This window comes from Peromyscus leucopus, chromosome 16_21, assembly GCF_004664715.2.
Source record: "Peromyscus leucopus breed LL Stock chromosome 16_21, UCI_PerLeu_2.1, whole genome shotgun sequence".
Classification (NCBI taxonomy): domain Eukaryota; kingdom Metazoa; phylum Chordata; class Mammalia; order Rodentia; family Cricetidae; genus Peromyscus; species Peromyscus leucopus.
This window is the reverse complement of record NC_051084.1, coordinates 7,600,148-7,623,372: the sequence shown is the minus strand read 5'-3', so window position 1 is coordinate 7,623,372 and position 23,225 is coordinate 7,600,148. Positions and strand designations below refer to the sequence as shown.

Here is a 23,225-nt window from a genome sequence, read left to right as displayed (position 1 = left end):
GGGAGAAGGAACTGGATTACATGGGGGAGCGTCCTTCCGAGCCTTTGGGGTTGACCAGTCATCTCTGCATGGGGTCAGGAACCAGGATATCCTGGCTTCTAGTCACCCAGGTGGCTCCCCGTGGAATTCCTTAGATGTCACTGCCTGGGAGGTCCTTTTGTAGGGAAGAGCCGCGCCTGAGAGCAGCCGGCACCGTCCAAAGCGAGGTGGGGGAGGGGGCTCTGAGGCTGTGGTGAGAGTCTGAGGGTGCTAGCTGACCCAGGCGTCCCGCCTCCACCTGTAATTACCACGCTTCCCCACGCGGGGTTTGCCCCCGTTCTGTGGCTTCCAGTAACTATCGGGGATGAAAGGTGGCCTTCCCTGTGATTATGGAGACGACAGGCGGGTACTGATGGGTGCAGGGTGTGGATGGAGGGGGTGTGGAAACTGGGTGGGGCCTCCTGGGGTCTGGGTCACTGATAGGGAGACCTGGCTGATGGGACCTGGGCTGGGGGACTGAGGAGAGGTCACCAGCAGGTTCTTTGTAAACGGGTCTGACCAGTTGAGCTCTGATGGGGATTCCTCACGTCACTGGGCTGGCCCCTCCCCACAGACTGGTCACCTCCTTCACCTCCACTATAAAGCCTCTTGGGTTCTCAAGCACTGAGACTCCGAGCACCCCACCCTGGGGGCCAGCAGACAGCCATGATGCTCAGCTGGAAGCTGCTGGGGCTCCTGGTCCTTTGCCTGTGTGCTGGAGGTGAGTCGGAGAGGCTAGGAGCACACCTAGGGTGATGGAGAGTCAAGACAACTCACCCTCAGGGAGGGGACCCCCAGGAGGGACGGAGCAAATGGAATGCATGGAGCAGAGGAATTCTGGGGGTGTCCAGCGAGGAAGGCAGGGGCGCCTCGGTTCTCACTATGTCGCTAGGTCAGGTGGAGGGATGGGACAGGATTTGGGTGTGTGGAGTCACTGGAACTGGGTCTGTGTTGAGGACCGGTTATAACAGAGATGGGGCCTGAGTGCCATGTGGGGCCAAGACCACTTTGGGGGCAGTTCCAGTGGGGTATCTCGCTTGACCTAGGTTGGACAGAGCCATTTGGAGGCTTGATCACGTGAGCGGTCCCGATGCGCCTAGGCTTTCACATCATGTGAAGATGGCTTCAGCACTCGGGAAATCCGTGGGAGCACTTTGGGGAGGTTGGTTCTGGGGCCAGCCCAGCCTGTGCTGCTCTAAGTGGGGCCCGGCCTTTGGGTCTGAAGCTGGGTGAGGAGTGGTCTGTGACTCCATCTCTCTCCTTCCTCTTCTACAGGCATCTCAGGCAGTGGGGACCCCTCTCCCAGACCCACAGAAGCCCAAGAAGAGGAGGACTCCTCGGCATTGCCCCTGGGCCCCCCAATCCCTGGGGACCCCTGGCCAGGGGTCCCTCCTCTGTTTGATGAACCTCCACCCCCAGGCCCCAACCGTCCCTGGAGAGACCTACCTGATGCGGGCGTCTGGCCCCCAGAGCCCCCTAGCACCAACCCCCCTCACCCTCCTCTGCCTGATGACCCCTGGCCAGCAGGAACCCAGCCCCCAGAAAACCCCTGGCCACCTGCCCCTGAGATGGACCATGGACCTCAGGAGGAGCCAGACCTTGACCCACCCCGGGAAGAGTACAGATAGGAGGAACCCCAGGGAACTTGGGCGAGTGTCCTCAGAACACACCCAATCCCACCTCTTTCCTCTGCTGCCCCCTGAGGATCTCAATGTTTCCTAATCGCTTAGCTCGCTTCCTAAGGCTCTGGTTGGATTGTGTTCAGGTGTCTATGTTCTGCACCCCCCAACCCCCCTCACCTTGAGGTCCGTGTTCAGCTCCTACCCCCCCCCTTCACCTTGAGGTCCATGTTCAGCCCCTCCCCCTCCCCCCTTCACCTTGAGGTCCATGTTCAGCCCCTCTACCTTTCTTGGTCAGAGTAAAGTAAAGCACATTCCTACCTCATCCAACCTGTTCCTGCTCCTCTTTCCAGGCGTCTAGACCTCAACCTCCATGGAGGGCCTGAGCACTGCTCCCTACTGCCTCCTGGTGGCCTTATCTGGGAAATGACAGTTGACCAGGATGGTGCTTCCAACAGGAAAATAAAAGCTGCTTTTTCTTCTGTACTTCTGAATCTAGGTTGCTTCTTCTTCGTCTTCCTCCCCCGCCCCCACCCCCAGAGCCAGGGTTTCCCTGACTGTCCTGGAACTCACTTTGTAGACCAGGCTGGCCTAGAACTCACAGACATCCGCTTGCCTCTACCTCCCACGTGCTGGGATTAAAGGCGTGCGCCACCACTCGGCCCATTTTCTTGATTAATGATTGTTGTGGTAGGGCTCAGTCCACTGTGGGCTTTGCCGCTCTGGGCAGGTGTTTCTGGGTTGTGTAAGAAAGTGGGATGAGCCAGGCGGTGGTGGCACAGGCCTTTAATCCCAGCACTGGGAGGCAGAATCAGGCAGATCTCAGAACTTGAGGCTAGCCTGGTCTACAGGTGAGTTCTAGAACAGACAGAGAAAGAAACCCTGTCTCAAAAAAAAAAAAATTAAACAGGATTATAAACCTGATTCCAGCAGCAGGAACGTGGAGCCAGGAGGGACAGGACTATTAACTGACAGTAATGATGCCCACAACCCACCGCCTGTGTGAGTGCCAAAGCCACGTCCTGGCAGGAACACCGTGGGTTCAGGGGAGTCACAGCCACCGCAGGACCTGGAGCAAGTGTGGGCCGGAGCTGGAGGGTCCCCAAAGCTCAACCCGGAGCCTCAGGCAGGCATTGCAGACAAAGAAGCTGCTCCGTGTTCTGTGCTCTCACCTGACGCCGCCAACTGCTGTCCTGGCAGGGCCCAGGAGACGCCGCCCTGGGCGAGAGAAAGGGGTAGGGCCTGGGAGAGGACAGTGACTCCTGAAGAGCATGCAGGAGACAGCTAGGGGACTCAAACCCTGGGTGGTGCTGTACTAACAAATCTAGTTTTGAATATTAAACTACATTCATTTGGGAGCACCTGGCACACAACCCAGTCCCTGAGCTGTCCCGAATCCTTAGTGCATGCTTAAAAAAAATTTATTTATTTTTATGTGTATGTATCAATGTATAGCTGTTTTGTCTGTCTGTCTGTCTGTATGTATGTATATATGTATGTATGCATACCCTGTACGTGCCTGGTAACCCAGAGGTTTAAAAAAAAGGCATGAGCCCCTGTCAGACAAGCATATCTGTTGCTGGTGGGCTTCTCTCCAGGTCCCACCAAGCCCCGCAGTCCCACAATCCACTTATAAAATAATCACTCGGACGCTTATATTACTTATAAACTGTATGGCCATGGCAGGCTTCTTGCTAACTGTTCTTATATCTTAAATTAACCCATTTTTAAAATCTATACCTTGCCATGTGGCTGGTGGTTTACTGGAGTCTTTACAGGTTGCCTCTCCTGGCAGTGGCTGCAGTGTCTCTCCTCCTTCCTGTTTCCCCAATTCTCCTCTCTCCTTGTCCCGCCTATACTTCCTGTCTGGTCACTGGCCATCAGTGTTTTATTTATATAGAGCGATATCCACAGCACATATCTACCATCGGAGTTACATTCCTAGCCTCCTCCTCAAACTTTTTTTTTTCCTTTAGATTAATTTTTTAAAGCAAGGGCTCCTGTAGCCCAGGCTATCCTGGAACTCCAGGTTTTACAAATACTGAGATTACAGTGTGCCAACCTTTCCTGCCCCTCAGACTTTCCAGGGGAGATTTTTCACTGAGGGGCATTCTCAGCCCATTGGGGGAATAAAAACCAACGCTAACCTCTTATAAGGGAGGGGGATTAAAGGAATGGAACAGTCTCACAGGCCCGATGTGGCCCAGTTAAGGAGCGAGGGCTCTTGATGTCTCTGACCTTGATGCTGTTGTGCTGGTTTCTATGTCTTTCCTTCTCTACTTAGTACGGGGTTCGAAGCCGGGCAGTGGTGGTGCACGCCTTTAATCCAGCACTCGGGAGGCAGAGGCAGGTGGATCTCTGTGAGTTCCATTCCAGCCCAGTCTACAAAATGAGTTCCAGGCCAGCCAGGAATTTTACACAGAAAAACCCTATCTTGAAAAACAAAACAAAACAACAACAAAAAAGAATGGGGTTCCTGAGGCAGGCTGGAGCTTTCTGGCTTTGTATCCTTTTTCTGTTCCGTAATACTTAGCCAAGAGTTGTTCAACAAAGCAAGTTCTTAGCCCCATTTCAGAGGTTAGGATACTGCGCTGAAGCCAGGTATAGGTGGTGCCTGTCTGTAGCTGCTTGGGAGCCTGAGGGAGGAGGAATGAGGGTTTGATTCCAGCCTGGGCGGTGTGGTGAGATCCTGTCTCAGGGAAAAGGAAGGCAGGAAGGAAGGAAAGTAGAAAGGAAGGGAGAGAGGGAGGGAGGGAGGGAGGGAGGAAGGAAGGAAGGGAGGGAGGGAGGAAGGAAGGAAAGAAGGAAGGCAGGAAGGAAGGGGGAGAGGAAGGAAGGAAGGGAGGGAGGGAGGAAGGAAGGGAGGGAGGAAGGGAGGGAGGAAGGAAGCGGGAGAGGAAGGAAGGGAGGGAGTAAGGGAGGGAGGGAGGAAGGGAGGGAGGAAGGAAGGAAGGAAGGGAGAGGGGAAGGAAGAAAGGAAGGGAGAGAGGAAGGAAGGAAAGGAGAGAGGAAGGGAGAAAGGGAGGGAGAGAAGTAGCGTGTGGGGGGAACAAGACAACTACATTGAGCAATGAGAGATAGCTCACCTGCCCACGACACACCAGTGTGGAAGTCAAGGCCCCGCAGGGCTGCCTGGCTCCAACCCATTCTCAGCTGGATGCAGCAGGTGGACGGTGGACGAGTGGATGAGGTCACTGGGGGTTTCAGTTCCTATTAATAGGCTGCATTTGCATTGACACATGGTAGGTTTTACTGGCTGGGAGGAGACTGGGTGGTTAGGAGTCCTTCACACAGGGAGAGCCATTGTGCCGGCTCTGTCACTTCCTCCCTGTTTCCTTGTCTCAACAGAGAGTGCGTGCAGTGGGCACAGGGACTCTTGTGTCAACAGGGAGTCATGGAATTAAATGATGACCGGGAACGGCAGGTTTGCATAACAATAGCGAGGTGAGCATGAGAGTCAATAAACGCTTGGCCAAGGACGGAAAAGAGCTCCATGGGTTCACGGGGTAATCTCCTAATGGGAGTGGGGCGCCTGAGGAAGCATCGGTACAGACTCCAGGCGGGAGAGCGTCCTCCTCGACCGGTGAGGAGAGATGGTGTCATCCTGCCTTGGAGATCTCAGGCAGGGAACTCTAACCACTCATTTCTTCCTGTTTCCACACATTCAGCATTTACTGAGACTGTCATGTGGGGTGCGGGTGCCATGACAGACCCAGGAAGCAGTTTCTGCCCTCCCTGCCCTCAAGGAGCTCTGTGTCTAGGGAAAAAATAAACACATCAATCATGGTGGCCATAAGACGTATTCCAGTTAAGTTAGAGAGGAGCCCCAAGCATCTGCCAGCACCGTCCTCAAATTCTCCTGCCTACAGACTTGCTTTGCCCTGAGCTCAGCCTCTCTTACTGATACTGTTTTGTCCCTATTTGTTCTTTTCTTCCTTTTTTTTTTAAGGTCTGGGGACGGTTCTCGGGACCTCATACACGCCACAATAGTTAAGTGCGCTACCCTTGAGCTACGCCTTACGCCTCACCCATTATGATGCTTATGATATTTATTGTTTGAGACAGGGTCTCATTTGGCCCCAGGCTGTCTTTGAATTCCCCATGTAGCTAAGATATCTTCAAAGGCCTGATTCTCCTGCCTCCACCTCCTGGATGCTGGGGTCACAGCTGTGTGTGCACACTACCATCCTTGGTACTAGGCCTTGAACCCAGAGCACTCTACACACTGAGACCCACTCCAGGCTTCCTCCTATTTGTGGTTGTTGTTGTTAAGGCAAGGTTCTGCCCTGTTGCCCAGGGTGGTCTCAAAACCCCAGGATCAAAGGACACTCTGGCCACCAGGCTATGGCAGTGGGAGGGGGAGGCAGGTGGATCTCTGTGAGTTCAAGGCCAGCCTGGTCTACAGAGTGAGTTCCAGGACAGCCAGGGCTGCACAGATCCTGTCTCAAAAAAACAAAACAAAACAAACAAACAAACAAACAAAGATAGTCCAGCCTCACTCAGCCCCCAAGTGGCTGGATCTAGAGCCTGCAAATATACAATATTGCATCCACTTGCTCATTTATTTGTTTATTTATTTTGAGACAGGATTTCACTAGGTAGCCCTACATGGCCTGAAACATACTATGTAGCCCAGGCTAGCCTTGAACTCAGAGACCCACCTGCCTCTGCCTCCTGAGTGTTGGTATTAAAGGTGTGTACCACAACACCTGGTTTAAAGTTTTATTTTTTGTTTTGGCAGTCTCTTGATTTGTAGCCCAGGCTGGCCTTGAACTTGTGGCCAATCCTGCTTCAGCTACCACATGTAGCTTTTTATTTTGTGTTTTGAGACTCGGTCTCACATAGCTCAGGTTGGACTTGAAGTTGCTATGTGATGAAAACGTCTGATCTTCCTGACTCCACCTGGAAGGTGCTGGGATTACAGCCTGCACCACACCCAGACCAGGTTTCTCTGAGAACCCTCACTTCTGCCGCCAGAGGGCAGCCTAGAGTTTCTTAACCCGTGTTTCTAAGGAGCTCTCCTTTGTTCAGGGCGGTTATCAGCAGCACAAGGAGAGTCCTCTGGGCCACCAAGGTGACCTCTCTGAGGTGAGCCAGGCAGCCGAAGTGAGGTCAGAGAAACTGGAGACTTCAGGAAAATCCTGAAGCAGACTACTCGGCTTTACAGTTATTCTTTTTATTTCCTCTTCCATTGTGTGTGTGTGTGTGTGTGTGTGTGTGTGTGTGTTCACAACAGGATCTGAGCTCAGGTCCTCACACTTGGGCACCGAGCGATCTAACCACTGAGCCATCTTCCCAGACTCTATTCCTTACTCTCACCCATTACTTCAATCCCGTCAGAAGCCGACTCTAAAGCTGGTGACAGTTGTTAGGGACTTGAGAGTGGCCCTGCTCTCCAGTGGGGCGTGTGACTGCAAACAGATGCATAAAGGTATTTGTGACAGGACATCATGTGGTGGTCGATGCTATGAAGTTCAGTTGCACATATGAGCACACACACAGACACACAGAGGACAGAGAGAGACACGGAGAGAATTGGAGAGACAGACAGACAGACAGACAGACACACACACACACACACAGAGCAGTGAGAAAGTTCTGCAGTTCAGAAGAGGTGGGAATGTGGTGGCTAGGGCACGCTTTCACGATCATTTATTACGTGTGTGCCACAGAACGAGTGTGGAGGTCAGAAGGTACCTGAACGAGTGTGGAGTCAGAAGATACCTGGATGAGTGTGGAGGTCAGAAGGTGCCTTTCAGGAGAATTTAGTCCTCTCCTTGCACCTTGTTGAGGCGTGGTCTCCCTTGTTTCTGCCACGGCGGCAGCACACTCTAGGCTGTCTAGTCAACAAGCTTCTGGATGATTCTCCCTCTCTCCCTCCTGCCTCCCTGTAGGAGAGCTGGGATTGAACTCGGGTTGAGCCATCTCCCAAGTCTTGACATATTTTTAAGTAGAAAAGTCATGGAAGACCCACCTGAGGTGCTGGCAGGTGACAAAACCAGACTGGCCTGAGGGAGCAAGGCACCATGGGAGCATCTGGGAGAGGCAGTAGCTCTGTGTAGCACAGTACAGGTCAGTGATTCAGGGTGAAGTCCCAGGTCGGGGAGTGGACTGATGTTTTGAACTTAGGTTTGTGGATCCAGAGGGGAAATTCTCCATCTCCTGGAGCCACAGAGAATCTGGGGACCTGACTGTGAGGGTGATTGGATGCTGCAATGGCCAGGGACCGGCTTTGTTCCCTGACAGGAGGTGTTGTGCAGCCCTGAGGGCGGCCCCTCCAACAACAGGTCCCCCCTTACTGCACACCTGGTGTGCCAGCTGACCTACCAGGCCCAGGGAGAACGGTCCAGAGGAGAGTCCCGGGAGGGCCCCCAGGGATGCCGTACAAGCCCCTCTCCTCCAGCCTCCCTGGAGGCCATGAAACCCCGTGCAGACTGTGCTGTGGCCCTCCCTCCCTCCCCCCCTCCTGCCCTCCAGCCTCTCTTCTGAGTCTGCTCTGGCTGGGCAGGGAATTGGTGCTCCGATTCTGGGTGACCAATACCAAGCATTAATGGGCACAGTGGAAGAATGACTGTTTAATAGGCATGCTAATTGGCAGGCAATGAGCGCAGGCTTCCCCGTACTTGTTCCACAAAGCAGACAAGAGAAAAATATTTTGTTATCCTGAGAGCTGATCACACCCTCTTTCTGTGTCTCCTCACAGGGCAGGAGTGGTGGCTAAATTAGATGTCACTTAAATGGGGCCATGTACGGAGCTCTGGGGGCATGGCTGTCCTTCAGAGAGTAGTGTGAGGGGACAAGAGTCCGGGCGCAGGGAGCCTGGTGTGTGGGGCCCCCACTCGCCAATCCTTTCTCTTTCAGACTTCAAGACACGCCTGGCTCTGACCCAATCCTCACTGTGCCCCCTGAGTCCCCTAGAGGGGTCAGTGGGCAAAGGAAAGGATAGGCATGGACAGTGTGAGAAACGGAGGTTCTCCGGGCTGCACTCACGGAAACGGAGGTTCTCCGGGCTGCGCTCACGGAAACGGAGGTTCTCCGGGCTGCGCTCACAAAGGCAGTCTTGGAGGAAACAGAGGTGGTAGGGGCTGAGGAGCAGAAGCAGGGCAGATATGACAGCAGAAGCTCACACCACAGACTCCCGACCAGGGGCAACATGTTACGCAGGGAGGGGGCACTCACCAGAGCCCCTTACAATAGTGGGCACCTACTCTGACTACCCTCTACTGCCCTACCTCAGCGCAGCCTCTGACTATTCCATGGTCCAGGGGAAAGCCCGCACCTCCCCATCACAGCCACGTGAGCGTTGCTGTGTGTCAACAGAGACGTGCTGCATTCCTTGGGGGAGAAGAGTGGCTTACGGAAGTCAGTCATCTGGGAGGAATGAGGGTGGTACAGACGGAGAGCCAGCAGGGAATCGGTGGCTCGGCCTGGGTCCCTGGCGGTCCTCCCCAGCACCTCCGGGGACTTCGCGTGTGGCAGGAAGGGAAGGGAGGTGTGACAGAGGCACTGTGTACTCTTGAGGAAGCAGCAAGAGGCAGTGTGGCTTGGACACAACCCACACTCCAAAAACACATCACCAACGACCGGGTGGGGAGATGCCCAGTCAACAAAATGCTTGCTGGGCCAACACAAGGACCTGTGTCTGAATCCGCAGCATCTACACAAAAGCCTATAATCCAAGGGCTGAAGAAGTGTAGACAGGTGGGTCCAGCCAGTCTGGCCAATTAGTGAGCTTCAGGCAACTGAGAGACCTTGGCTCAAATAAATAAATATATTTTTTTTAAAGGTGGATGGCGATTGACTCAATGTAGGCCTCTGGCTTCCATGTGCATGTGTATGAACACACCTACATGAACATGTACATCACACACACACACACACACACACCCCTCACATCACCATGTGCCTCCCAAGGCTGAATGCTGGGAACTCAGGAACACACATATGTCACTCACTGTCACCGAGTCTGAGGTCCAAGGGAAAAATGCTTCCTGTTTAGAAGCCTAGACAACATGTTGCAGGGTCTGTGTGAGGAGAGTGTGAAGGAAGCTGGCTGTCAGGCACAGGGCACAGTGCTCCCAGGAGGGAGGCTGAGAAGAGATGAGGACCTGAGAGTCATTTTCCCGTCACGGAGGGTCCAGTCTGGTAGGGACTCTGCATGCAGATAAACCCTGTTCCTCTGTGTTTAGTCCTGTGTGAGAGCCACCAGGTCAAGGCTGTGGGTGACTCAGGGTCACCCATCCGCACTACAGGAAAAACCGCTCAGAGGACATGCCCAGTGGGAGCGGGCCAGGAGTGTCACCTTCTACTCGAGGGAGAGGAAGGTGTGTGACTAGAGATGAGTCCACCTGGGCAGATGGGTGATGGAGAAAGAGGGGACAGAAGAGGGAAGACTGACTGGAACTCGGGGAGAAAGGAGGGGCCTCCTATCTGGGCGGCCTCAGATAAACCTTACACAGATAAGGCCCTCAGCCTTTTCTCTTCATCCGCTCCGTTTCCTTCTCCACAGCCTAAGTCCCAGGCTGGCTAAGACCACCCACCTCATGGAATTGCTATTCTAGAATTTCGGCTTGCGTGGCAGTGCAGGGCCAGTGCAGGGGCTGGCTCAGCCCGGCCGCCTCTTGGCTGTTCCTCCCATCCACATCTCCCTAAGGCTGTAAAGTCCGGGCTGCTGGGATGAATAGAGTTCTCCCGTTCTTTTTTTTTTTTTTTTTTTTTTGGTTTTTCGAGACAGGGTTTCTCTGTGTAGCTTTGCACCTTTCCTGGAACTCACTCTGTAGCTCAGGCTGGCCTCGAACTCACAAAGATCCACCTGGCTCTGCCTCCTGAGTGCTGGGATTAAAGGCGTGCACCACCATCGCCTGGCTCTTTTTTTGTTTTTTGAAACAGGGTTTCTCTGTGTAGTCTTGGGCATCTTGGAAATCCCTCCATAGACCAGGCTGGCCTCGGAGTTCTCCTATTCTCGTGACCTGGACTTTCTACTCATCCTTTGAACTTGGATTTCCTTTGGGGGCGGGGGTTGCTGCCTATCACCCACAGTTCTCACCCTATCAATGTATTGCACTGGGCACTCACTCTCTAACATAAAGCCCAGATCTCCCACAGCCACGTGAGCAGCCTCCAGAGGTAACCCTGAGCTGGGCAGACACTCAGCCTAGCCAACTCACCAGCTTCCCTTGTCTCCTCCACTCCTGAGCCCCAGTGGCTTTAGGGTTTCACTGTCTGAGTTGACAGGAAAGGTTATCGGTGACCCTGAGAGACACAGCAGCGGTACAACCTAAGAGCCTAAGGAAGCCTGAGGTAGCACTAAATCCTGCCTGGGTTGTGATGCATCTTGTATACACAGACTCTGATGTTTAAGTCATGAATTAGACCTAGTAAGAGATAAACAGTAAAGCAGGACAGTTATAACAATATAATACATTGAAAGTTATTTACAAGTAACAAATTGCTTATTTCTGGAACTTCCAGATGCATTATTACTATTTAGACAATATTTATTTAATGTGTATTGGTATTTTGCCTATATGTGTATATCACTGTACCATGTGGGTGCCCCAAAGAAGCCACAAGTGAGCGGATGCCCTGGAACTGGAGTTATAGAGAGTTGTGAGCCTCCATGTGGGTGATGGGAATCGAACCGAGGTCCTCTAGAAGAGCAGCCAGTGCTTTTAAGCACTGAGTCATTTCTCCAGCCCCTTTCACGCATAATTTCAGGCCCGTGGGTAATGGACGTGGGCGGGAGGAGAACGGGGTAAGGGGACAGACAGTGAGAGTACAGACAGCTGATCGGAGCTTCTAGGTCCCAGATGTGGGCAGGGCAGTGGGGGATGGGAAGAGGGTGGACAGAGAAGGCAGGAGGAGAGAGGCCAGGTGAGGAACGTGACCGTGTGGGTGTCTGGAAGCTGGCAGGAGGCCGAGAGAGACTGTGCCTCCTCCAGCCTGGCTGTCTTGGCCAAGGTCTGACAGCAGCAGGGAGGAATGTGAAGAAGAAAACAAGACAGACGGACGGACAGAGGATGCCTACTCTGATACTGGAAAGCGCTCTGTTTTCTCCCCACCCATTTGGGGATGCCCACATCCTCAGACCACAAAGTCTCCTTTCCCTGCCTTGTTCCTGCTGCCTCAGCCCCGCTCCTTCCCCACGTCCCAGCTGGGGCCCGAGAGTCTAGGGAGGGGTTGGGGAGTCTCCACAGGTTCCAGTATTCCTGTCTCGGGGGTGAGGACTTGGGGTGAATGTCTGGCTTGCCTTTCCAAAGGGAATTCTTAGGTGAGAGCCACCCTGCAGGGGACCACACCCTGGTCCCATTTAATTTACTCTTTCTGATAATTTCCTGTTTGATCTTTACAAACCTTTGAAAGCAGGTAATATTTAAAAATAATCCCAGGGAGCTGGAGAGGTCTCAGTAGTTAAGACAGCTAACTGTCTTCCAGAGGACCTGGGTTTGATTCCCAGCACCTTCCATGGAGGCTGACAAACATCTGTTAACTCGGGTTCCAGAGGATCCAATGCCCTCTTCTGGCCTCTTCAGGAACTACATGCATGGGTTGCACTTGCACACGCGTGGGCAGAACACACATACACATAAAACAAAGCAGATATTGACAGAAATAGTCCCAGTAGAAAGAGACGGGACTCATGCTAGGTCACACCTGACCCACAGCCCAGCGTGTGCAGGGCCCTGGGTTCCACCTTCAGTGCCCCCTACCCACCCTTCTCCCCCTCTACGGGTGAAGAAAGAAATCTAAGCTTAGAGAGAGTTGGTAAATTGCTCGAAGCCCCGCAATTAGGCAGGATTTAAAGCCTCGTCATCTCAGTTCTAAAGCCACCGTGGTTTTGGCGTCACTGTCCACTGCCCGTCTCAGGCTTGTGTTCCTGTCACCGCTCCCTGCAAGGCTGCCTGGACCTTCGTTTCTTCCCAGCGCCTCCTCTAGGCACCGGCAGGAAGTGAAGGACCAGACGGCGGCCTGCAGCTGCGCGTGGTTGTCTAGACTTAATTAAACTTAAATAAGACAAAAGACTCAGTGGGTTACGCCAGCCCCATTTTAAGCTCTTGCGGCCTGTGTGCCATGGAGAGAGCTGGGAGAACACAGGCCACGGGCCAGAACTCAGGGCAGGGCAGGGAGAAAGGGAGGGACCAACCCAAGGGCTGGAGGGACAGAGATACCCTTGTGAAGAAAGGACATCTGGAAGGAATTTGGGTGAGGGGAGGAGGGACCCAGTGAGGGCACACACTGAGGCCCTTCCTCCGATACTGATACTCCCACAATCCCAGTGAGCAATCGGCTGGGGTGGGGCCTGGGCTGCAGCAGGAGGGAGGGGCTTTAGTGCAGGAGAAACCACCTCCCTCTCGCTGGGTCCCAGGGTTCTGACCCTCCTTCAGCTTCAGGGACTCAGGAGCTGGTTTGGCCCTTCTTACCCTACTCAGGCACAAACCTCTGATACTTTCTGTTTGTCCATCCAGGCCCAGGAGCCGGCTAATGGGCAGCCTGGCCACCACCTTCCCAATTAGCCTCATTGGCCTCTTGCTCATCCTCCTGAGTCTGGGTCACTACCATGGGATAGGGACTGTGAACGGCCTGTGAGTCACTGAGGCCCAGCTATGACAGGGGTCCCAACCCAGGCCTCTCCCTAGTCCAAGCTGTGGTAACCACTGCCCCGCCTGCCCCCCACCAGCTGCCCCAAGAACCCCTAGAAAGGAACCCTCATGTTTTCAGTGTATGGACGTCGTTTTTGAGAGGGGAAAAAAGGCTTGCTTGGAACAGGACACTTTAACAGGCCCGTGGCAGGCTGGTGCTCGGGACAGTGGCTCTAAGCGAATCCACAGTGGGGGCGGATCTTCAGATCTGAAGCAGCTGAGTGCTGGAATCACAAGGAAACAGGCAGATAGGGGCTACAATGTGAGCCCCAGCAAGCTGCGTGGTGGGGTGAGTTGGGGGTGAGCAGGGGCGCGGTGCTTCTTGGGGTCAGGAGGGAAAGTTGAAATGCCCACTCTTCTTCCAGTGGAGGGGGGCTGGGAGGATGAGACTTGGGCAGGCCAGGGAGGGAAGAGCTGGGTGACTGAGTCCCTGGGTGAGAGGGGCCACCCTCGGGGGATGCCCCCCCCCCCAGGCAGAGTGCCTGGTTCCGGATTAGGCAAGGAGGAACTAGGGAAGGCCAGCCTGGGTAGGGGCTAGTGCCCAGTGGCCTCAGGTCTCCTGCGGCCGCCGCCGCTGCTGAGTAGGCACATGTGACAGCGGATTGCTTCAGCCTCTCCTGCCACACCAACCTCCCTGAGGCAGCCTCCCCCTCCACCCCTCCTCCTCTCCTCCCCACAGTGACTCCTGCCCGGAGAATGTCCAGCCCCGGCATAAAGGTCCCGGTGTCCATGAGCTTCTGTCAGTCAGGAGACCACGCCGTGCACAATGAGCTCCTCTCGGGCACCCGGGATGGGGCGTGTGGGAGGGCACGGGCTGATGGCATTGCTGCTGGCCAGTCTCATTCTACCAGGTAGGAGTCTGGGGCCTCGGGAGAGGGACAGCGTGGGACTCAGGCCCTAGGTCGGGGAGGCTGGGGGCACCCAGCGCCTGCAGCCCAGGGTCCAGGAGAGGGGCACAGGTAGGGCTCTGGAGCCTGACCTTTCTTTCCGGGACTGCCCCTCATCCTTGTCTGGCTGCCTCTGCGTGGTCACTGCACACAAATTCTTTTTCCTTTGCTCCACAGTGGCTGAGCAGGCAGGCACGCACTCTACCTCTGAGCCATCCTTAGAGTCCTATGTACATGTTCTGAGCTTGTTTCTGAAACCTAGAAACGAGGTTAATGTCATCTAGACCAGTCTCTGTCTCAGATTAAACAATGCCTGTGATACAGCTTCAGAAGTTCTAGATGGCTGTATGAACGGTGGTAGCCCCACTGGAAGATATGATCTGGCTACTTTAGAGAAATAACAATTGCTACCATTTTCAGAGCTACCTTTCACACACATTTGAGATGTATTAATTAACTTGCATTTATGTATGTATGTATGTATGTACTTTTTATTTAATTTTGACTGAGGTACTGGGAGTTAAGTCCCAGGCTTCATGGTTGCATGCTTGCTAAGTGATCTACTACACTCTCAGCCCGCTTTGCTTTTATTATTTATTTATTTATTTATTTATTTATTTATTTATTTATTTATTTGAGACAAAGTCTTGCTTTGTAGCCCAGCCTCGCCTCAAACTCAGCCTCCTGAGAACTAGGACTGCAGGCACACGCCACCACAACGCTCAGCATAGAGCCTTTTTAAAGGCTAGCCTGTAGCTAGCACTTTAAATACGTTAGCGTTTTGAGGCCTGTGTGATAGATTTGCTATTCCCACTCTACAGCTGAGGATCCAGAGGTCAGGAAACTGGCTTCATTCAGATTGCTGTTAGAAGCGGGGCATCCAGGATTCTAAACCCAGGCTGGGGGGCATCCAGGGTTCTAAGCCCAGGCTGGGGGGCATCCAGGGTTCTAAGCCCAGGCTGGGGGGCATCCAGGGTTCTAAGCCCAGGCTGCGGGGCGTGTGTCCAGCACAGAGGGGTGAAGGGACAGCAGCAAAGAGGGTTTGTTGTGGGGTACACCGGGGGTTCTTCTTTTTGAGATGAGGTTGGGGACATCGCAGGTGATGGCAGACTGGCTGCTGGCGGATCGCTCTAGCATGAGTGTTGATGATGAACTTTGACGCCTAGCTTGCTGTTTCTGGACACATGGTCCAGAGAGATGATATTATAAGGCCTTCACGGTAGCTCTGTGGGGAGGGCACGGCAGACTTTGAATATATAAGCCAGAGAAGGTCAGTCACTTGCTGATGTGTGACTCTGAAGGGGCTGTGGTGGGCAGGAGGCACTGAGGTGAGAGCCGTGCAGACGGACAGACAAGAGGACAGACAAGAGGACAGGCAAGAGGAGCCCGGGGTTAGGAGCGGAGAGTCAGTGGAGGTTGGACGTGGGTCCAGGTCCAAAGACGGCGTGGGGCAGAATGGGGGCAGCGGTACACGTGAAGGCTGGGTGGGGAGAGAGGGAGGCTGGCATTGGTCATGGGGAGGAGGGTTTCCTGCTCTGTCCCTGGGCTGGGACAGTGAGAGCAGGGGTGGCTCGGGGTGCGGTGTCCTGTCACACTGGTACTGGCAGGTTCTGAAGCAACAGGTGAGTGCCCCCACATCCTGGCTCCCACCCAGGTTTACTGGCATGGCCAGAGCTGGGACAGGAAGCAGGGACTCCTCTGACCCACCCCTTGCCCAGTCTGGACTCTCACTTGGGAGCTGGTGACAGAGTATCAGCTATGAAGTGTGGTCCTGGCACCTGGGCACCAGCTTTCTCTTTTCCTTCCTGTCTCGGCATACCCTCCCCTTTTTGGTGGTAATGGGCGATCAAGTCTACGGCCTTGTGTGTGCTAAGTCAATCCTCTGCCCCCAATCCCTGCTTTGCCTTTTACGTTCTTCTGTTTGGTTCTATGGTCTGACCTATGACTGCCCTGCCCCAGAGCGCCAGCCTCCTCAGTCTTGTTTCTGACCTATCTGTTCCCTTCCCTACTATCTGAAGGGGACTCCTTCAATGCCTACCACTTCAGAGTTTTAGCATGGTTTTCTTGAAGACCTTTGACCTGCCCCCTTCAGCCCCCTCTGCTAGAACAATGAAACTGCCCTGATTCGGCCACCTTCATTTTCTCCACAGACAGTATCCAGTTCTTCGTTTTTCTAACTCTGAACTTGCCTGGGTTCCTCTTGGGAAACACGGGGCAGACGACTGGGATGGGGTCCATGCATCGGGAGGGGGAGCCCCTGTTCCAATCTAGTCCTTACAGACCACTACTCTCCTCCAGGAACCTTGGCCAAGAGCATTGGGACCCTCTCAGACCCCTGTAAGGACCCCAGGAGGATCACCTCCCCCAACGACCCTTGTCTCATTGGAAAGGCCGGCTCCAAGAGCATCAGCAGCCAAGGTGGATCCAGCAGCTCCCAGGGAAGTTCTTTAGGATCTGTGATATTCAAACCAGGAACAGGGTCGTCCCAGATCAGCTTTTCCTCTGGGTCTGGCTCCTCCCAGTCAGGAAGCAGCGGATCGCAGTCCGGAAGCAGCGGATCGCAGTCCGGAAGCAGCAACTACCATTCTGGAAGCAGCGGCTCTCAGACAGGAAGCAGCGGATCGCAGTCCGGAAGCAGCGGATCACAGTCAGGAAGCAGTGGGTCGCAGTCCGGAAGCAGCAACTACCATTCTGGAAGCAGCGGCTCTCAGACAGGAAGCAGCAGCTCCCGATGGGTAAGCAGCAGTTCCCACAGCAGCAGCTCTCAATCCGGAAGCTCAGGAAGCAGCCGGGAGGGACCAGGGAACGGCTCTGCTCTACCGACCGATGACAACTCTTCCAGGCAGTCATCAGGCACCTTCCAGTCTGGAGGCTCTTACACTTCCCACAGCTCTGTGGTGTCTAGCAGCATCTCCAACCAGAGGCCCTGTAGCTCCAACGTGCCCGACTCTCCCTGCAGTGGGGGGCCTGTCATCACGCACTCGGGGCCCTACATCTCCAGCTCCCACACCGTGTCCGGCGGGCAGAGGCCTGTGGTGGTGGTGGTGGAACAGCACGGCTCGGGTGGCCCCGGAGGGTTCCAAGGCATGCCCTGCAGCAACGGTGGCCCAGCAGGCAAGCCCTGCCCTCCCATCACCTCTGTCCAGAAACCCTACGGCGGCTACGAGGTGGTGGGGGGCTCCGCCGACAGCTACCTGGCCCCAGGCATGACCTACAGCGGCGGTAAAATCTACCCCGTGGGCTACTTCACCAAGGACAACCCCGTCAGGGGCTCGCCAGGGGCCCCCTCCTTTGCAGCTGGGCCCCCAGTCTCTGAGGGGAAGTACTTCTCCAGCAACCCCATCATCCCCAGCTACAGCTCTTCCAGTGCCAACGCCTACCCATCCTCGGGCGTCGTGTTCCAGCCCGTGGGCACCGGCGGGGTCCAGCCCTGTGGCACGGGTTCTAAGGGGCCTTGCTCGGGAACGAGAATCCAGATCACCTCCAGCAGCTCCAGCACCTCCTTCCAACCCTGTGGCGGTGCTTCCCAGGGGCCCTGCTCCCCACCAGGCACCGGCTCCATCGGCTCCATCGGCGGGGGAAGCTCCTCCCTCTCCACCGGCAAAATCGTCCTCCAGCCCTGCGGCAGCAAGTCTAGCTCTCCCGGCTACCCCTGCCTTTCTGTTTCCTCCTCCACGCTGAATGGCTCTCCTCAGCTGGTCCCCTCCGTGGTGGCCAAGCCCTGTGGCCTCAACAGCCCTGGAAGGGTGCCCTGCCGTTCCATCCGGGACATTCTGGCCCAAGTGAAGCCTCTGGGGCCCCAGTTAGCAGATCCTGAAGTTTTTCTGCCTCAGGGAGAGCCACTTGACAAGCCTTAAGTCACACACACACACACACACACACACACACACACACACACGCACGCACGCACGCACACACACACACACACACACACACACACACACACCCCGTTCCCCCTCTCCACCTCAGCCCTTGCCTGGTGACCACTCCATCCGAAGCACAGATGTTGTGCTGTGCGTGTGGACGGACCCCAGGGCATCCGCAGAGCCTGGCACAGACTGCTGGCTCTCTCGGGATCCTGGACAGGGCTCAATAAACCTTGTGAACTTTGTGCAGACTTTTTGCCTTCTTGGAGTCCTGTGTCTCTTCTTTCGTACCTGGGTAGTACACCTCCTGGGCCTCTAGAGGGCCCATCTCCCCCGTGTCAATTCGTAATTTGGCTCAGTGCTTTTTGTCTTACGCCTCCTCCCACGAAGAAGGAAAACAATAAACATCGATTGAACTGACTGCAGAGTTGGCCGTGTCCGGATTCTTCCTCTGCACGCCTCACCTCTCAGCTCCAAGAAATCTGTTCCCTCTCTGCTTCCCACTCACACTGGAGTCCTCCCCTCCCCTTTCCCTCCAGAAGACCCTCATTATTTTCTTCTCTCCCACGCAGGCTTCTCCTCCATTAGTGTGCCTCACCTTCTAAACCCCGTGCTCTCGGGCAGTCCCTAGAGTCGATCTTGAGTTTCTGGGACGCTGGACCAGCCCAGGCAAGATTCCTGGGGACTGAGCAGGAGTGTCCTGAGAACTGGGGGCGTGGAGAGAGTAAGACAACATCCCAGTGTGATGCAGTGCACCAAGCCTGGTGACTCACTGGCCTACTTAACAAGGTTCTGTGATAGACAGAGACAACAGTGTCCTCTACACCTCCTCTCTAGCCCAACAAGGACAGAGGGGTGTGGGTGTCCCTGTAGGAAGGCCTCATTCCATGCTCAAGGCTCTCCAAGGTTTTGAAAAGGAACTTACTGCCACCTGGAATCCCACCCCCACCCCCTTTAGGAAGGAGAGAGCAGGTGCTGAGGCCACAGTGAGAGGCTTCAAGTCTGAACCAGAGGCTTCCCACTGAACTGGCCACAGACGTCCTGGGGAGCCAAGCCGGCCTTCAGGGGCCACTAGGACAAAGCCGGCTCCCAGGCAGTCCTGTTTCTGTGATTACATAAGAGTCATTGGTCCAGGGGCTGGAGACACGGCTCAGTGGTTAAGGGCACTGGCTGCTGCTCTTCCAGAGGACCAGGGTTCAAATCCCAGCATCCACAGTGCTGGGACTCCTCTAGTCTCTGGTGTGATGCATGTTAAAAACAGGCATGGTGGCACATGCCTTTAATCCCAGCACTTGGGAGGCAGAGGCAGGGGAATTTCTCTGAGTTCAAGGCCAGCCTGGTCTACAAAGTGAGTTCCAGGACAGTCAGGGCTACAAAGCGAGACCCTGTCTCAAAATAATACACACACACACACACAAAAAAAAAAAAAAAAAAAAAAAAACAAACAAACAAACAAACAAAAAAAACCAAAGTCACCCCAAAGCAGGGGGCCAAACTCTAAGGTTTCCTACTGGCCAGTACAGGAAAGAACTTGTTACTCTTCACGGCTGGTGGGGTGGGTAGGGGTGGGGCTAGAGAGATCAGTCAGCAGTCAAAGTGTCTCCTCAGGCAGACAGGGACACCTGCCTGAGTTTTCTAGGCTGAGAGAACAAAGGCAGTTAAGGGGTCGGGTGGCTGGGTAGGTAAGGATGCTTGAGCCCTGCGAGGCTGCTGACCTGAGTCTGATGCCTGGAACCTATGTGAAAACAAGGAGAGAGGGGCTGGAGAGATGGCTCAGAGCTTGCTTGCTCTTCCAAAGGTCCTGAGTTCAATTCCCAGCAACCACATGGTGGCTTACAACCATCTGTAATGAGATCTGGTGCCCTCTTCTGGTCTGCAGGGATATGTGCAGACAGAACACTGTGTACATAATAAATAAATAAATCTTAAAAAAAGAAAAGAAAAAAGCCAGGCGGTGGTGGCACATGCCTTTAATCCCAGCACTTGGGAGGCAGAGCCAGGTGGATCTTTGAGAGTTCGAGGCCAGCCTGGTCTACAGAGAGAGATCCAGGAAAGGTGCAAAGCTACAGAGAAACCCTGTCTCAAAAAAACAAAACAAACAAACAAAAAATAAATAAATAAGGAGAGAACCAACTCCACAAATTGTCTTTGGACTTCCACATGTGTGCTGTGGCCCATACACACAATAATAATAAATTCTAAAAATTAAAAAGGCGGCCGGGCGGTGGTGGCACACACCTTTAATCCTGGCACTTGGAAGGCAGAGGCAGGAGGATTTCTCTGAGTTCAAAGCCAGCCTGGTCTACAGAGCAAGTTCGAGGACAGTCAGACCTACAGAGAAACCCAGTCCAGAAAAGCCAAAATAAGTAAATAAATAAATAAGGCAGTTAAATACTTTTTTATTCACTGTGCCTGGTGGTACAGCCTGTTATCCCAGCTATTTGGAAGCCTGAAGCAGGAAAAAGGCAAGTTTGAGGCCAGCCTAGGCTTAGTCAGACCTTATTTTCACAAAGTAAAAAGGGGGTGGGGCCAGCTTAGTGGTAGAGTGCTCGCTGGGCATATGAGTGGACCTGGGTTCAATTTCTAGTAGTAAAAACAATGGAACCCTTTTTAATTATAAAATCTTCTAATACATGTCTATATTATTTTTATTTTTTGAGAGAGACAAGATTTGACGTAGCTCAGCCTGGCCTTGAACCCCCTATGAAACCAAGTGTCCTGGTTAGTTTTATGTCAATTTGACACAAGTTAGAGTCATCGAAAGGAGGGAGCCTTACTTGGAAAAGTGCCTTCATAAAACATAAAACGGGCCTGTAGGGAATTTTCTCAATTGGTGATCAGTGGGGGAGGGCCCAGCCCATGGTGGGTGGGGCCATCCCTGGGCTGGTGGTCCTGGGTTCTGTAAGAAAGCAGGCTGAGCAAGCCATGGGGAGCAAGCCAGTAAGCAGCAGCCTCCATGGCCTCTGCATCAGCTCCTGCCTCCAGGTTCCTGCCCTGTGTGAGTTCCTGTCCTGACTTCCTTCAATGATGAACAGTGAATTGGAAGTGTGAGCCAAATAAACCCTTTCCTCCCCAAATTGCTTTGGTCATGATATTTCATCACAGCAATAGAAACCCTAACTAGGGGCTGGAGAGATGGCTCAGAGGTTAAGAGCACTGCTTGTTCTTCCAAAGGTCCTGAGTTCAATTCCCAGCAACCACATGGTGGCTCACAACCATCTGTAGTGAGATCTGGTGCCCTCTTCTGGCCTGCAGGGGTGTGTGCAGACAGAACACTGTATACATAATAAATAAATAAATCTTAAAAAGAAAAGAAAAGAAACCCTAACTAGGACACCAAGGTTGACCTTGAACTCCTGATCTCCTGCCTCTACCTCCTGAGTGTTGAGATTACAGGTGTGCACTACCACGTACAGTTTTATGTGGTGCAGGAATGGGATGCAGGGCACCATGCGTACCAGGCAGGCACTCTAGCAACAGAGCCATACTCCCACCCCTCAAATGTATTTGTATTAGTTTACTTTCTGTTGCTATAATAAAACACCCGAGACCTGAAAATGGTCTATTTAGCTCACAGGTCTCTGTTTCTTTTCTTCGTCTTCTCTTTTAGCTCAGTTTTCAAAGTTCAAGAGCATGACTCCAGCACCTGCCCAGTTCTGAGCTTGATGGGGAGATTGAATGAGAGGAGACGTCTCAAGGCAGGGTAGGAAGTCAGAGGGGTTGGGCTTACTGTTGGTTTATTATCATTATTATCGTTGTCATTATTTTATGGGTTTTTTGTTTGTTTGTTTGACTAGTTTTTTGTTTGTTTGTTTGTTTGTTTTGTTTTTTGAGACAGGATTTCTCTGTAGCTTTGGAGCCTGTCCTGGATTAGCTCTGTAAACCAGGCTGGCCTCAAACTCACAAAGATCCGCCTGCCTCTGCCTCCCGAGTGCTGGGATTACAGGCATGTGCCACCACTGCCCGGCGACTGGTTGTTTTTGTTTGTTTGTTTGTTTTTGTTTTTGTTTGAGAGAGGGTCTCTCTGTGTAGCCCTGGCTGTCCTGAAACTTGCTATATAGACCAGGCTGGCCTTGAACTCACAGAGATCCACCTGCTTCTGCCTCCCGAGTGCTAGGATTAATGGTGTGAGCTACCATGCCTGGATGTTTTTCATTTTTTGCAGTGCTGGGGACTGAATTCTGTATGCCAGGGAAGGACTCTGCTGAACTATTTAAAAACAAACACAGACACAAACCTCAACCTCCCAAAACTTTAAAAAGTATTAGTATTAAGATTTATCTTTTTAGGGGCTGGAGAGATGGCTCAGAGGTTAAGAGCACCGGTTGTTCTTCCAGAGGTCCTGAGTTCAATTCCCAGCAACCATCTGTAATGAGATCTGGTGCCCTCTTCTGGCCTGAAGGGACATATGCAAGTAGAACACTGTATACATAATAAATAAATTTTTAAAAAAAGATTTATCTTTTTAGCTATAGGTACAGGTGTATGCCTGTGTGGGTGTGTGCATTATGAGTTCAGGTACCTGAGGAGGCTGGAAGAGGGGATCAGATCCCCTGAGAGCTGGAGTTACAGGTGGGTGTGAGCCTCTCCATGTGGGTGCTGGGATCCAAACTCTTGTCTTCCGCAGGAGCAGTAAGATCTCCTGAGCATGGGCCATTGCTCCAGCCCCCTTTCCTCCCATTTTAACTATTTTCTTTTGAGACAGGGTCTCACTAAGCTGTCCAGCTGCTCTTGACCTCACTCTATAGGCCAGGTCGGGCTTGAATTTGTGACTCTCCTACTTCAGCCTCCAAGAAGTTAAGACTATAGGCCTCAGGCCGTCAGACGGCAAGGCTCCCTCTTTCAACAGCAACCCTTTCCCACTGACGCTAATTGACTCCAGCAAGTCCCGTTTATCTCCCCAGTGATTTACCTACCTCCCACTAGACCTGACTCTTAAAGATCCCACATCTCTCAATGTCCCCACACTGGAGACTGGTGAGGGACACTCTCAAAGCATATGCAAACCATAGCATCTCATCTACATTTAAAACTAGACAAATCACTATTGAGGTCCCATCACCCCAGTGCAAGGTTGAAGTCATGGCCATTTGACCATAGCATTGAGCTGTCCTTCTCTGTGAGTGCTTGGATACACCACTGACTCTGAGTGTTTTTATATCCCCTCCCCTCACTTTTTAGATTTATAATTTATGT

At 53.2% G+C, this 23,225-nt stretch overlaps 2 protein-coding genes across 4 annotated transcripts; both read left to right on the top strand.

Annotated features, from left to right (window-relative positions):
• The first annotated feature begins 479 nt into the window (after positions 1–479).
• On the top strand, positions 480–2,123 carry Psors1c2 (psoriasis susceptibility 1 candidate 2). Its single transcript, XM_028887876.2, has 2 exons — positions 480–739; positions 1,294–2,123. Exons 1-2 carry the CDS (start codon positions 685–687, stop codon positions 1,644–1,646), a joined length of 408 nt encoding a protein of 135 aa, XP_028743709.1. The 5' UTR covers positions 480–684; the 3' UTR covers positions 1,647–2,123.
• Positions 2,124–13,990: 11,867 nt separating this feature from the next.
• Cdsn (corneodesmosin) lies at positions 13,991–18,280 on the top strand. 3 transcript variants are annotated; one of them, XM_037199925.1, is made up of 3 exons: positions 13,991–14,127; positions 16,462–16,728; positions 16,771–18,280. In XM_037199925.1, the coding sequence occupies exons 1-3, from the start codon at positions 14,043–14,045 to the stop codon at positions 18,018–18,020; spliced, it is 1,602 nt and encodes a 533-aa protein (XP_037055820.1). In that variant the 5' UTR covers positions 13,991–14,042; the 3' UTR covers positions 18,021–18,280. The 3 variants fall into 3 exon arrangements, with proteins under 3 accessions (XP_037055820.1, XP_037055821.1, XP_037055819.1); XM_037199926.1 differs by having other exon boundaries at positions 13,992–14,127; positions 16,462–16,773; positions 16,879–18,280; XM_037199924.1 differs by having other exon boundaries at positions 13,992–14,127; positions 16,462–18,280.
• Positions 18,281–23,225: the final 4,945 nt, after the last annotated feature.

Bases quoted from the DNA above. Each gene is read 5' to 3' on its own strand.
- Cdsn (XM_037199924.1), top strand. From the start codon at position 14,043: ATGAGCTCCTCTCGGGCACCCGGGATGGGGCGTGTGGGAGGGCACGGG. The intron at 14,128-16,461 runs GTAGGAGTCTGG...ACTCTCCTCCAG, and splicing joins GGCCAGTCTCATTCTACCAG to GAACCTTGGCCAAGAGCATT.
- Psors1c2 (XM_028887876.2), top strand. From the start codon at position 685: ATGATGCTCAGCTGGAAGCTGCTGGGGCTCCTGGTCCTTTGCCTGTGT. The intron at 740-1,293 runs GTGAGTCGGAGA...CCTCTTCTACAG, and splicing joins CCTTTGCCTGTGTGCTGGAG to GCATCTCAGGCAGTGGGGAC.